Source organism: Oncorhynchus kisutch, linkage group LG1, assembly GCF_002021735.2.
Source record: "Oncorhynchus kisutch isolate 150728-3 linkage group LG1, Okis_V2, whole genome shotgun sequence".
NCBI classification, from domain to species: domain Eukaryota; kingdom Metazoa; phylum Chordata; class Actinopteri; order Salmoniformes; family Salmonidae; genus Oncorhynchus; species Oncorhynchus kisutch.
The window spans coordinates 62,510,436-62,524,556 of NC_034174.2; the positions used below are offsets into that span (position 1 = coordinate 62,510,436).

The following is a 14,121-nucleotide window of genomic DNA, read 5'->3' on the forward strand; positions in this document are numbered from 1 at the left end:
TCTTATTTTTACCAACATTTCTCTATGCTAATGCTTAGACTCAAACCTTTAGAACTGTCTCGAGCTTGAGACAACAGACTCATGTTCATTATGCACCAAACGGAAGAAAACAGATTGAAACGGGATTACCTGGACTTGTCCAATAAGACTCATTTTAGTTTTTTTTGCTATTGTACCATTACCATTGTAGGTCTGATGGATGGTGGGGTGTTTCCAAATACTTGTCCTGAAGGCAAGGGCGTAACTTTTTGTTAGAAATTGGAGGGGGCCAGGGTCAACACCCATCTAGGGGGGGGGGGGGGGGGGGTGCGGGGGCATGCCCCCCCACGAAGGATTGTTTTTAAAAAATAGCTGTGAAATGATTGTTTCTGGTGAATATTTAAGGGAAAATAAATAAACTGCCCTGATGATTTCTTCAATATACCCCAATTACAACTGACACACCAATATTTTTCTATATTACTTTAAAACTGTCTTCTTACTCTTAACAGTAAGTCACCACCACACCACTTAACTACATTTAAATGTCAAATCTATTCTATTTGTGTACCCTTCACCACACTTGGCTAGTACTTGAATAACTTGAATAATTTCTTATACACAGTCGTTAACTTGGACTGAAATAGGTGCCGGGAATCATTTTTTCCCCAGCTAATATTCAATAAGACGAACATGAGCTCAAGCAGTGTGAGTTACCGGTACTCAGCTCCGGTGAGATCCTGCCAAAGTCAAGCACTACTTAGAGGTCGACCGATTAATCGGAATGGCCAATTAATTAGGGCCAATTTCAAGTTTTCATAACAATCGGAAATCTGTATTTTTGGACACCGATTTTGCAGATTTTTTTATACTTTTATTTAATCTTTATTTAACTAGGCAAGTCAGTTAACTTCTTGGATATAGGGGGCGCTCTTTTAATTTATTAATAAAAAGGTGCCCGTTTTAAGCGCAATATTTTGTCACGAAAAGATGCTCGACTATGCATATAATTGGCAGCTTTGGAAAGAAAACACTCTAAGGTTTCCAAAACTGCAAAGATATTATCTGTGAGTGCCACAGAACTCATGCTACAGGCGAAACCAAGATGAAACTTCAACCAGGAAATGGGCAGAATTTTTGAAGCTCTGTTTTCCATTGTCTCCTTATATGGCTGTGAATGCGCCGGGAATGAGCCTGCCCTTTCTTTCGTTTCTCCAAGGTGTCTGCAGCATTGTGACGTATTTGTAGGCATATCATTGGAAGATTGGCCATAAGAGACTACACTTACCAGGGGTCCGCCCGGTGTCCTTTGTCTAAATTGGTGCGTAATCTACAAGCTGCACGCAGTCATCCAGTGATTGAGAGGAGAGAGGAGGCTTTCAACGAACGATATATCATGAAGAGATATGTGAAAAACACCTTGAGGATTGATTCTAAACAACGTTTACCATGTTTCAGTCGATATTATGGAGTTAATTTGGAAAAAAGTTAGGCGTTTTGAAGACTGAATTTTCGTTTTTTTTTGGTAGCCAAACGTGACGCACCAAACGGAGCAATTTCTCCTAAACAAATAATCTTTCAGGAAAAACTGAGCATTTGCTATCTAACTGAGAGTCTCCTCATTGAAAACATCTGAAGTTCTTCAAAGGTAATGATTTTATTTGAATGATTTTCTGTTTTTTGTGAAAATGTTGCCTGCTAATGCTAACGCTAAATGCTACGCTAGCTGTGCTAGCTGTTACACAAATGCTTGTTTTGCTATGGTTGAGAAGCATATTTAGAAAATCTAAGATGACAGTGTTGTTAACAAAAGCCTAAGCTTGAGAGCTAGCATATTAATTTCATTTCATTTGCGATTTTCATGAATAGTTAACGTTGTGTTATGCTAATGAGCTGCGGGGATAATTACACTCCTGGATACAGCTTTTTTTCGTAGCTAAACGTGACGCACCAAACGGAGCGATTTCTCCTAAACAAATAATCTTTCAGGAAAAACTGAGCATTTGCTATCTAACTGAGTCTCCTCATTGAAAACATCTGAAGTTCTTCAAAGGTAATGATTTTATTTGAATGATTTTATGTTTTTTGTGAAAATGTTGCCTGCTAATGCTAACGCTAAATGCTACGCTAGCTGTGCTAGCTGTTACACAAATGCTTGTTTTGCTATGGTTGAGAAGCATATTTTGAAAATCTGAGATGACAGTGTTGTTAACAAAAGGCTAAGCTTGAGAGCTAGCATATTCATTTAATTTAATTTGCGATTTTCATGAATAGTTAACGTTGTGTTATGGTAATGAGCTTGAGGCTGTTTTCACGATCCCGGATCCGGGATGGCTCGACGCAAGAAGTTAAGAACACATTCTTATTTTCAATAACGGTCTAGGAACAGTGGGTTAACTGCCTCGTTCAGGGTCAGAATGACAGATTTTCACCTTACAGTTAACTAGTCTAACGCAATAATGACCTGTCTCTCTCTCATTGCACTCCACAAGGAGACTGCCTGTTACGTGAATGCAGTAAGCCAAGGTAAGTTGCTAGCTAGCATTAAACTTATCTTATAAAAAACAATTAATCAATCATAATCACTAGTTTACTACACATGGTTGATGATATTACTAGATATTATCTAGCATGTCATGCGTTGCGTATAATCTGACTGAGCATACAAGTATCTAAGTATCTGACTGAGCGGTGGTAGGCAGAAGCAAATGTAAACATTTATTCAAACAGCACTTTCATGCGTTTTGCCAGCAGCTCTTCGTTGTGCGTCAAGCATTGCGCTGTTTATGACTTCAAGCCTATCAACTCCCGAGATGAGGCTGGTGTAACCGAAGTCAAATGGCTAGCTAGTTAGACCGCGCTAATAGCGTTTCAAACGTCACTCGCTTGCTCTGAGCCTTGGAGTGGTTGTTCCCCTTGCTCTGCATGGGTAACGCTGCTTCGAGGGTGGCGGTTGTCATTGTGTTTCTGGTTCGATCCCAGGGAGGAGCGAGGAGAGGGACGGAAGCTATACTGTTACACTGGCAATACTAAAGTGCCTATAAGAACATCCAATAGTCAAAGGTTAATGAAATACAAATGGTATAGAGAGAAATAGTCCTATAATTCCTATAATAACTACAACCTAAAACTTCTTACCTGGGAATATTGAAGACTCATGTTAAAAGGAACCACCAGCTTTCATATGTTCTCATGTTCTGAGCAAGGAACTGAAACGTTAGCTTTCTTCATGGCAAATATTGCACTTTTACTTTCTTCTCCAATACTTTGTTTTTGTATTATTTAAACCAAATTGAACATGTTTCATTATATTAAGTTAAAATAAGTGTAAATTCAGTATTGTTGTGATTGTCATTATTACAAATAAAATAAAAACCGGGGCTTTTTTGGTCCTCCAATAATCGGTATTGGCGTGAATTTTTTTATTTTATTATTATTATTATTATTTTTTAATCGGTCAACCTCTACTACTTATACCCAATTAATTTACAAGTCAGACGCAATCTGTCCAGAATGTTCTTACTTGGTTACACAAACTGAAATGCTCACCCGATGACCTGTTTGTCCTCTCCCTGCCTTACATGAACGGTGCTCTTGCTCTCTCTCTATTGGCCATCTTTAAACCCTGCACTTTTCTCCTCTTTGGCATTGGCACCTCCATTAAGGGCACTGCCTACTTGTTCACTAGGGTGAACATGGACTCACTGAATGCTGCTCATCTGAAACTGCAGTAGAAAAGGGGAGGAGCCTCATTTTGTGCTAGCTAGCGTTACAACAATTACACATCTCATCACCAATAGTTCCCTAGTTCCACAACAATATAGGAATACATTTATGAAGTGTTCATTTGTTTTTACTAATTTAAAAATGTCAAAACATTTATACATTGGAGCGCTCATGCATATTGCCGCATTCACGTGCTAGTTGGAACTAGGAAACTTGCTAACTGGTTGTAGTTTACACGGCATATACAGTACCAGTCAAAAGTTGCCACACCTACTCATTCAAGGGTTTTTCTTTATTTGGACTTTTCTACATAGTATAATAATAGTGAAGACATCAAAACTATGAAATAACACATAAAGGAATCATGTTGTAACTAAAAAAAATCTAAATAAATTTCATATTGTCACGTATACTCCCTTTCCAGCGCTTGAGGTCGTTAGGCTGCTCATTATTACGCACACCTTCACTATCGTTACGGGCGTCAGAGCCTCAGACTCACCTGGACTCAATCACCTGCCTGATTACTTTCCCTATATGTGTCCCTCCCTTTGGTTATTTCCCTAGGCGTTGACTGTTCCTGTGTCCCATGTCTGTACTCTACTCATGTTTTGTTCTGTTAATTTATTTATTAAATGCCCTCCCTGTACTTGCTTCCCCACTCCCAGCGTATACTTTACATACATTTTTTGATTCCTCAAAGTTACCACCATTGCCTTGATGACAGCTTTGCGCATTCGCTCAACCAGCTTCACCTGGAATGCTTTTCCAACAGTCTTGAAGGAGTTCCCACATATGCTGAGCACTTGTTGACTGCCTTTCCTTCACTCCGCGGTCCCACTCATCCCAAACCATCTCAATTGGTTTGAGGTCGGTGATTATGGAGGCCAGGTCATCTGATGCAACACTTCATTCTCCCGCTTGATCAAATAGCCCTTACACAGCCTGGAGGTGTGTTGGGTCATTGTCCTGTTGAAAAACAAATGATAGTCCCACTAGGCGCAAACCAGGTGGGGTGGTGTATCGCTGCAGAATGCTGTGGTAGCCATGCTGGTTAAGTGCGCCTTGAATTTTAAACAAATCAGACAGTATCACCAGGAAAGCACCATCACACCTCCTCCTCCATGCTCCACGGTGGGAACCACACATGCGGAGATCATCCGTTCACCTACTCTGCATCTCACAAAGACACGGCGGTTGGAACCAAAAATCTCAAATTTGGACAAATGGACAGATTTCCACCGGTCTAATGTCCATTGCTTGTGTTTCTTGGCCTTTAGTAGTGGTTTCCTTGCAGCAATTAGACCATGAAGGCCTGAAATCTCAAATTTGGACTGTCATCAGATCAAATGACAGATTTCCACCGGTCTAATGTCCATTGCTCATGTTGGGGGGCCGCACATTGGTGTCCTTTAATAGTGGTTTATTTGCAGCAATTTGACAATTGAGACACACAGTCTCCTCTGAACAGTTGATGTTGAGATGTGTTTGTTACTTGAACTCTGAAGTATGTATTTGGGCTGCAATCTGAGGTGCAGTTATCTCTAATGAATTTGTCGTCTGCAGCAGAGGTAACTCGGTCTTCCTTTCCTGTGGTGGTCCTGATGAGAGACAGTTTCATCATAGCGTTTGATGGTTTTTGAGACTGTACTTGAAGAAACTCCCGGATTGCCTGACCTTCATGTCTTAAAGTAATGAAGGACTGTTTCTCTATTCTTTTTTGAGCTGTTCTTGCCATAATATGGAATTTGTCTTTTAGCAAATAGGGCTATCTTCTGTATACCACCCCTATCTTGTCACAACACAACTGATTGGCTCAAATGCATTAAGAAGGAAAGAAATTCCACAAGTTAACAAGGCACACCTGTTAATTGAAACACATTCCAGGTGACTATCTCATGAAGCTGGTTGAGAGAATGCCAAGTGTGCAAAGTTGTCATCAAGGCAAAGGGTGGCTACTTTGAAGAATCTCAAATATTTTGATTTGTTTACTACATGATTGCATGTGTTATTCCAGTGTTGATGTCTTCCTTATCATTCTATAATGTAGAAAATAATCTAAATAAAAGAAAAACCCTTGAATGAGGTGTCCCCAAACTTTTGACTGGTACTGTAGTTATCCAGGTTTCAAGAGTAACTTAAAAAAAAATCTGAATCCCCCTGAAGTGCAATTTCAACCGTCGCAAACTGAAGATGAACCACCCCAAAATAAAATACCTTGTTTATTTTTGTATGATATGCCAACAACAGCAGTGGTGTAAAGTACTTAAGTATTTTTTACTTAAGTCATTTTTTAAATTATCTATACTTTCCTATATATATATATATATTTGGAACAACTTTAACTTCACTACATTCCTAAAGACAATAACGTACTTTTAACTCCATACATTTTCCATGACACCAAAATAACTAGTTACATTTTTAATGCTTAGCAGGAAAGGAAAATGGTCCAATTCATACACTTAAAGAACATCCCTTGTCATCCCTACTGCCTCTGGCAGTCTCACTAAGACATAATTTACAAACACAGCATTTGTGTTGAGTGTTGGATTGTGCCCCTGGCTTTCCATAAATAAGAAAACAATTGTGCCTTTCATTTGCTTAATACACTGCTCAAAAAAATAAAGGGAACACTTAAACAATGTAACTCCAAGTCAATCACACTTCTGTGAAATCAAACTGTCCACTTAGGAAGCAACACTTATTGTGCAAATGGAATAGACAACAGGTGGAAATTATAGGCAATTAGCAAGACACCCCCAATAAAGGAGTGGTTCTGCAGGTGGTGACCACAGACCACTTCTCAGTTCCTATGCTTCCTGGCTGATGTTTTGGTCACTTTTGAATGCTGGCGGTGCTTTCACTCTAGTGGTAGCATGAGACGGAGTCTACAACCCACACAAGTGGCTCAGGTAGTGCAGCTCATCCAGGATAGCACATCAATGCGAGCTGTGGCAAGAAGGTTTGCTGTGTCTGTAAGCGTAGTGTCCAGAGCATGGAGGCGCTACCAGGAGACAGGCCAGTACATCAGGAGACGTGGAGGAGGCCGTAGGAGGGCAACAACCCAGCAGCAGGACCGCTACCTCCGCATTTGTGCAAGGAGGAGCAGGAGGAGCACTGCCAGAGCCCTGCAAAATGACCTCCAGCAGGCTACAAATGTGCATGTGTCTGCTCAAACGGTCAGAAACAGACTCCATGAGGGTGGTATGAGGGCCCAACGTCCACAGGTGGGGGTTGTGCTTACAGCCCAACACCGTGCAGGACGTTTGGCATTTGCCAGAGAACACCATGATTGGCAAATTCGCCACTGGCGCCCTGTGATCTTCACAGATGAAAGCAGGTAAACACTGAGCACGTGACAGACGTGACAGAGTCTGGAGACGCCGTGGAGAACGTTCTGCTGCCTGCAACATCCTCCAGCATGACCGGTTTGGCGGTGGGTCAGTCATGGTGCGGGGTGGCATTTCTTTGGGGGGCCGCACAGCCCTCCATGTGCTCGCCAGAGGTAGCCTGACTGCCATTAGGTACCGAGATGAGATCCTCAGACCCCTTGTGAGACCATATGCTGGTGCGGTTAGCCCTGGGTTCCTCCTAATGCAAGACAATGCTAGACCTCATGTGGCTGGAGTGTGTCAACAGTTCCTGCAAGAGGAAGGCATTGATGCTATGGACTGGCCCGCCCGTTCCCCAGACCTGAATCCAATTGAGCACATCTGGGACATCATGTCTCGCTCCATCCACCAACGCCACGTTGCACCACAGCCTGTCCAGGAGTTGGTGGATGCTTTAGTCCAGGTCTGGGAGGAGATCCCTCAGGAGACCATCCGCCACCTCATCAGGAGCATGCCCAGGCGTTGTAGGGAGGTCATACAGGCACGTGGAGGCCACACACACCACTACTGAGCCTAATTTGGACTTGTTTTAAGGACATTACATCACAGTTGGATCATCCTGTAGTGTGGTTTTCCCACTTTAATTGTGTGTGACTCCAAATCCAGACCTCCATGGGTTGATACATTTGATTTCCATTGATAATTTGTGTCGTTTTGTTGTCAGCACATTCAACTATGTAAAGAAAAAAGTATTTAATAAGACTATTTAATTCATTCAGATCTAGGATGTGTTATTTTAGTGTTCCCTTTATTTTTTTTGAGCAGTGTATAACAAGTTTGAAATTATTTATACTTTGACTTTTGATGCTTAAGTATATTTTAGCAATTCAATTTACTTTTGATACTAATGGTAAACCAAATACTTTTATTCAAGTAGTATTTTATTGGGTGACTTTCACTTAAGTCATTTTCTTTTAAGGTGCAGTTGAAGTCGGAAGTTTACATACACCTTAGCCAAATACATTTAAACTCCGTTTCACAATTCCTGACATTTAAACCTAGTAAAAATTCCCTGTTTTAGGTCAATTAGGATCACCACTTTATTTTAAGAATGTGAAAAGTCACAATAATAGTAGAGAATTCTTTAATCACATCCCCAGCGGGTCAGAAGTTTACATGCACTCAATTAGTATTTGGTAGCATTGACTTTCAATTGTTTAACTTGGGTCAAACATTCTGAGTAGCCTTCCACAAGCTTCCCACAATAAGTTGGGTGAATTTTGTCCCATTCCTCCTGACAGAGCTGCTGTAACTGAGTCAGGTTTGTAGGCCTCCTTGCTTGCACACGCTTTTTCAGTTCTGCCCACAAATGTTCAATAGGATTGAGATCAGGGCTTTGTGATGGTCACTCCAATACCTTGACTTTGTCCTTAAGCCATTTTGCCAAAATTGGAAGTATGCTTGGAGTCATTGTCCATTTGGAAGACCCATTTGCGACCAAGCTTTAACTTCCTTACTGATGTCTTGAGATGTTGCTTCAATATATCCACATAATTTTTCTACCTCATGATGCCATCTATTTTGTGAAGTGCACCAGTCCCTACTGCAGCAAAGCACCCCCACAACATGATCCTGCCACCCCTGTGCTTCATGGTTGGGATGTTGTTCTTCGACTTGAAAGCCTCCCCCTTTTTCTCCAAACATAACGATGGTCATTATGGCCAAACAGTTCTATTTTTGTTGTGTCAGACCAGAGGACATTTCTCCAAAAAGTACAATCTTTGTCTTCATGTGCAGTAGCAAACCGTAGTCTGGCTTTTTAATGGCGGTTTTGGAGCAGTGGCTTCTTCCTTGCTGAGCGGCCTTTCAGGTTATGTCAATATAGGACTCGTTTTACTGTGGAAAAACTTACTTCTGCACCTGTGTCCTCCAGCATCTTCACAAGGTCCTTTGCTGTTCTGGAATTGATTTTCACTTTTCGCACCAAAGTACGTTAATCTCGAGGAGAGAGAGTGCATCTCCTTCCTGAGCGGTATGACGGCTGCATGGTGCCATGGCATTTATACTTGCGTACTATTGTTTGTACAGATGAACATGGTACCTTCAGGCCTTTGGAAATTGATCCCAAAGATCAACCAGACCTGTGGGGATCTAGAATTTTTTTTGAGGTCTTGGCTGATTTCTTTTGATTTTACCATGATGTCAAGCAAAAAGGCACTAAGTTTGAAGGTAGGCCTTGAAATGCATCCACAGGTACACCTCCAATTGACTCAAATGATGTCAATTAGCCTATCAGCAGCTTCTAAAGCCATGACATTTTCTGGAATTTTCCGAAGCTGTTTAAAGGCAAAGTCAACTTAGTGTATGTAAACCTCTGACCCACTGGAATTGTGATACAGTGAATAAGTGAAATAATCTGTCTGTAAACAATTGTTGGAAAAGTTACTTGTGTCATGCACAAAGTGGATGTCCTGACTGACTTGCCAAAACTATAGTTTGTTAACAAGAAATTTGTGTAGTGGTTAAAAAACTAGTTTTAATGACTTCAACCTAAGTGTATGTAAACTTCTGACTTCAACTGTACATAGACTTGGAATCATCGGCCACTTTAATAATGGAACACTAGTCACTATAATGTTTAAATAATGCCAACAGTATATACTGCTTTACTCATCTCATATGTATATACTGTTTTCTATTCTACTGTATTTTAGTCAATGTCACTCCGACATTGCTCAATCTAATATTTATGTATTTCTTAATTCCATTATTTTACTTTTAGATGTGTGTATTGTGAATTGTTAAGATACTGCTGTACTGTTAGAGCTTGGAACACAAGCATTTCGCTACTCCCGCAATAACAATATGCGAAATATGTGTACGTGACCAATAAAATTATTTGATTTGTGTGCCTTTCCAAATCATGCATTTACCCCAGGTGGACCAATCAAGTTGTAGAAACATCAAGGATGATCAATGGAAACAGGACGCACCTGAGCTCAATTTCGGATCTCATAGCAAAGTGTCTGAATACTGAATAGAATGTTAATTATTTTTTAACCCCCCCCCCCCCCCCCCCCAAACAAAATGTGTTTTGTCATTATCGGTATTGTGTGTAGAATGAAGAGGATTTTATTTAATCCATTTTAGAATAAGATTGTAACGGCCTCCTGAGTGGCGCAGCAGTCTAAAGCACTGCATCGCAGTGGAGGGTTTGGCGGGGAGGGAAGTTTACTTGGCTCATCGCACTCTAGCGACTCCTTGCGGTGGACCGGGCGCATGCAAGCTGTAGTCGGTAGTCAGTTCAACAGTGTTTCCTCCAACATATTGGTGCGGCTGCCTCCCGGGTTAAGCGAGCGGGTGTTAAGAAGCGCAGCTTGGCGGGTCATGTTTTGGAGGACGCATGACTTGGTCTTCCGAGCCCGTTGGGGAGTGCAGCGATCAGACAAGATCGAAATAAATAAAAAAATCCTCAAAAAAATGCACTGTATGCCTGGATGCATTGAAGCGCTTCTGGCGGCTCGTGGTGGATGTATATAGTTAGCCAACATCTCAAAGTACAGCCTAGGTGATTTGTCCACACTGACGCTGAAATGGAGGCGTCAGAAAATATAGACAAACTTTTAATTACATAAATAGGCTTAAAAGGCAGTCATGTTTGACAAATATAATGTAAGATACTGAACTGTTTACATACTCAAGGCACGGTTCGTTCAGAACAAAATGGTCACAAGAGCTGCGAGACAGGCCTGTGCATGTTGCGCACCACAACATCAACCACCGTGAAATCTTAACGGAGGCAATCAGCATTTTAAAACAATTTCACCATAAACGTAATTGTTTAAAACCTGGAAGTTGTATGTCATTTTGAGGTCTTACCTGGTTCCAAAGTAGCCTAGCAAAAATCAGACCATAAAATATTGAGGGAATGATTTTATAAACAGTTCCTTATGCCACAGAAACCAGCATTTCTAGCAGGTTTCTATCAACTTTAATTTGTAGTCCAGCAGCCCAAGACAATCCTAGTTATATTAACAACCCATGCTAGCTGTTGCATCTTTAGATCTCCCCTCTTTCTAAATGCTCATCTCGGTCACATAAAACCACTGACATTCGGTGCGCTTTTTTAGAACGGCTCCCGCCAATTGCATTTTGGAACATTCGAGTGTAGCCTATACTGCATTGTGCGCATTTCTACGCTTATCATGGGCCGACCTCCCTTGGACCGGGTGCAGCCCAAAGCATATTTGGCAGTGGGGAGATACGATCATAAAATGAGGAACTGATTCTGTGGTGCAAAGCCAGAAAGCCTGTAGGTTCTTGGCGCTTTACAGTGGGAAATCAAACTAAACATGGCATATTATTGGGAGGTTCAAATTGACCCGTTGCGCCGCAAGTTACACACCTGCCTGAAGGGTCCCTGTGTAAACTGGTCTTCAGTACCCTGTAACAAAACACAAATTTAAACAGAGGATGGTTATGATAAAATACCAGCACACACTGGTCTCTCAAGACCAGGATTGGGAAACAAAGTAACCACATGTCATCTCAAGGGACAGTTTCAAGACTATCTGTTTCAAAACACTGATCTAGCATTGGGGTGTGCACCATCACAACATATGACCCAGTCAGACAGATTGTTAAGGTGTAAAGTAAAACCAGACGTTGTAAAAAAAAAAAAAAAAAAAAAAAAAAAGATCAGAGCAGAGCTAATAATTAGCGGCCATTTTGTGTCGCAGTCTCCCCAAATACCTTTCTCAAAACTGCTGCAGTCTAAGGACCAGGTTTCTCTTGAAAACATACTCCATCTAAATGGGATACATTTGATTTGATAAAGACAAGGTTCAATTAAAATTGTGGTTCTTCACAGCAGTGTAAAGCATAGTGGAATAATATGTCTGGAAACATTCTAGTAAACCTTACGACCGTGGTGAAGGCTTGGGGCGGCAGGTAGCCGAGTGATTAGAGCGTTGGGCCAGTAACCGAAAGGTTACTAGATCGAATCCCCAAGCTGACAAGGTAAATATCTGTTGTTCTTCCCCTGAACAAGGCAGTTAAGCCCACTGTTCCTAGACCAGTTAAACCCACTGTTCCTAGGCCATCATCGTAAATAAGAATTTCTTCTTAACCGACTTGCCTAATTAAATAAAGGTTAAATAAAAAATAATAAAAGGCTGAATGGGGGATCCTTAAAACAATAAGTTAATCACATTGCTAAATCAATCTGATTTACTCCAGGATGTTTGACGATGTTACATAGAAAAACAGATCATAGCTCATTGTAGTTTTAAGTTCATAATTATTCATATTACAATGTATTAATTTATCCTATATTGAAAGAAATAAAAAGAAGAAGAAATAAAACCAGAAGCAAGAAGGACAATATGGAATGTATTTTCAGTAAATAAAATAAAGCTCCAACTGTCACACCAAGTCTGCTTTATTTCACCCACAGATATCGTGTCAAATAAAGCACCATTATATATATATAAAGTTATATATATATATATATAGTTTTCATATACACCGCCAGGCAACAACTAGAGAAGATTCTTTACAGAATCAAGTTTCTTGTGGTTCTTTTTTAATGTACAGGTAAACTTAGTTTGGATATCAACCACGGAAAAAAAGCAAGGGACCTTTGCCTCTTTCATAAAGTACAAAACTGGCACACACACAGAGTACACCATTTTATACAGAGTAAAAATGCAATCAAATTAAATTGCATACAGAAGAGACTAAAATTTCTGTAAACCTTTCCCCGTTACAGCAACCAAACAAATAAATCACTTCAAAAATAACTGAAATCAGTCAAAATAAAAACCTATTTGACCTTAGAAAAAATGTGCTATAGTCTTTTTATAACGATCTTTTTCGTCCACTGGATCGGCGGCTGTGCATGTTTATAGTCATCTGGGAGCATGCCGTCTAGCGCCTTCTTCTGTCATTGAAGCCGGATATAGAAGCCGGAGAGGAGGGATCACGTGACATACCGAAGCACAAGAGCCAATCGATAGAAGCACATCAGCAGAGGCCAACGCAACACACACAGAAAAGGGAAACGACAAACGAAAGGATGAAAACAGGGAAAGAAAAGTGTTAAACGAAAGCGCATAATTCATTTAGAGAAAAGGAATAACAGACAAAAAAAAGATATTAAAAGGGCTCGTGGTGCTGACAGTAATAATGATGATGTCACGAGGAGGCGGAGCAGGGCCCTTTCCCAGATAGTTTTGTAACCACGGCGATAGTGGCCTCCACTGTCCTGTAGAGCATTTCCAGCGTGTCCGGAGGCGGGGCCGAGTTTGTCAGAGCCTGCGAGGGGGCGTGGCTACTGCACCCTGGGACCTCTGGCCCCTCTTCTGCTAGCCCCAGGGCAGATGGGAAGGCCAGGTCCTCCGAGGCCAGGGTGGCCGAGCCTCCGCAAGTCTTAGAGCCCGTCTCCCGCTCCTCCTTTGTCTCATCCATTGCAGCCGTTGCTTCCCTCCGCTCTTGCTCCTCTGCTCCTGCCATGGCTGCCTGCTGAGTCTGAGACGACTGCGGCTCCTCCCCTCCCTGTCCGCTGCCGCCATACGACAACTCTCCCGTCTCCGGGAGGGAGGAAGAGGATGATGATGAGGATGACGAGGAAGAGGAAGCCTCCATCTTCTCCTCCTTGGGGGAGGCGTCCCCTGGGGGTTGGCTGCAAATGGTGGCAGCGGTAGGATCCGGTGAGGGCGGGTCGTGCTCGGTTCCCGGGTCGATGAGGGACGAGGAGTCTCTCGTCTCTGTGTCCGAGGTGCTGGTGGGAGTCAGTGCCTCCTGGTGCTCCGGCTTCAGCTCGACACATGGGGGGAGGGAGGAGGTGCAGGTGGGTCCGGAAACGGTCACACCCCCGGTGCTGGTGCCGGCGCTGGTGCCCTCCCCGGGGCCGTCGTCGCTACTCATCCGCCGGCGCTTCACTGGGGTGGCGCCCTCTTCCTCCGCTGAGAGAAAAGAAACTCCGGTGATTAACCTTCACATCTGTGTACAGGTACTACCATCATTAGCATTTTCAACTTCAATTCAACATTTCCCAACGAGTTTAAATGAGAGAGTCCAACCC

General features: G+C 42.0%; 1 protein-coding gene across 5 annotated transcripts in view; it reads right to left on the reverse strand.

Moving 5' to 3' along the window:
* Positions 1 to 10,689: 10,689 nt before the first annotated feature.
* Positions 10,690 to 14,121, reverse strand: part of LOC109889652 (ubiquitin carboxyl-terminal hydrolase 34-like) — a 62,102-nt gene continuing 58,670 nt past the window's right edge. For 4 of the 5 annotated variants that reach the window (XM_031829193.1, XM_031829189.1, XM_031829179.1 and 1 more), the window contains exon 78: positions 10,690 to 14,002. In XM_031829193.1, coding sequence (XP_031685053.1) covers positions 13,233 to 14,002 — 770 coding nt within the window. In that variant the 3' untranslated portion in view covers positions 10,690 to 13,232. The remainder of the gene's footprint in view (positions 14,003 to 14,121) is intronic. The other variant, XM_020481239.2, reaches the window with a different exon arrangement.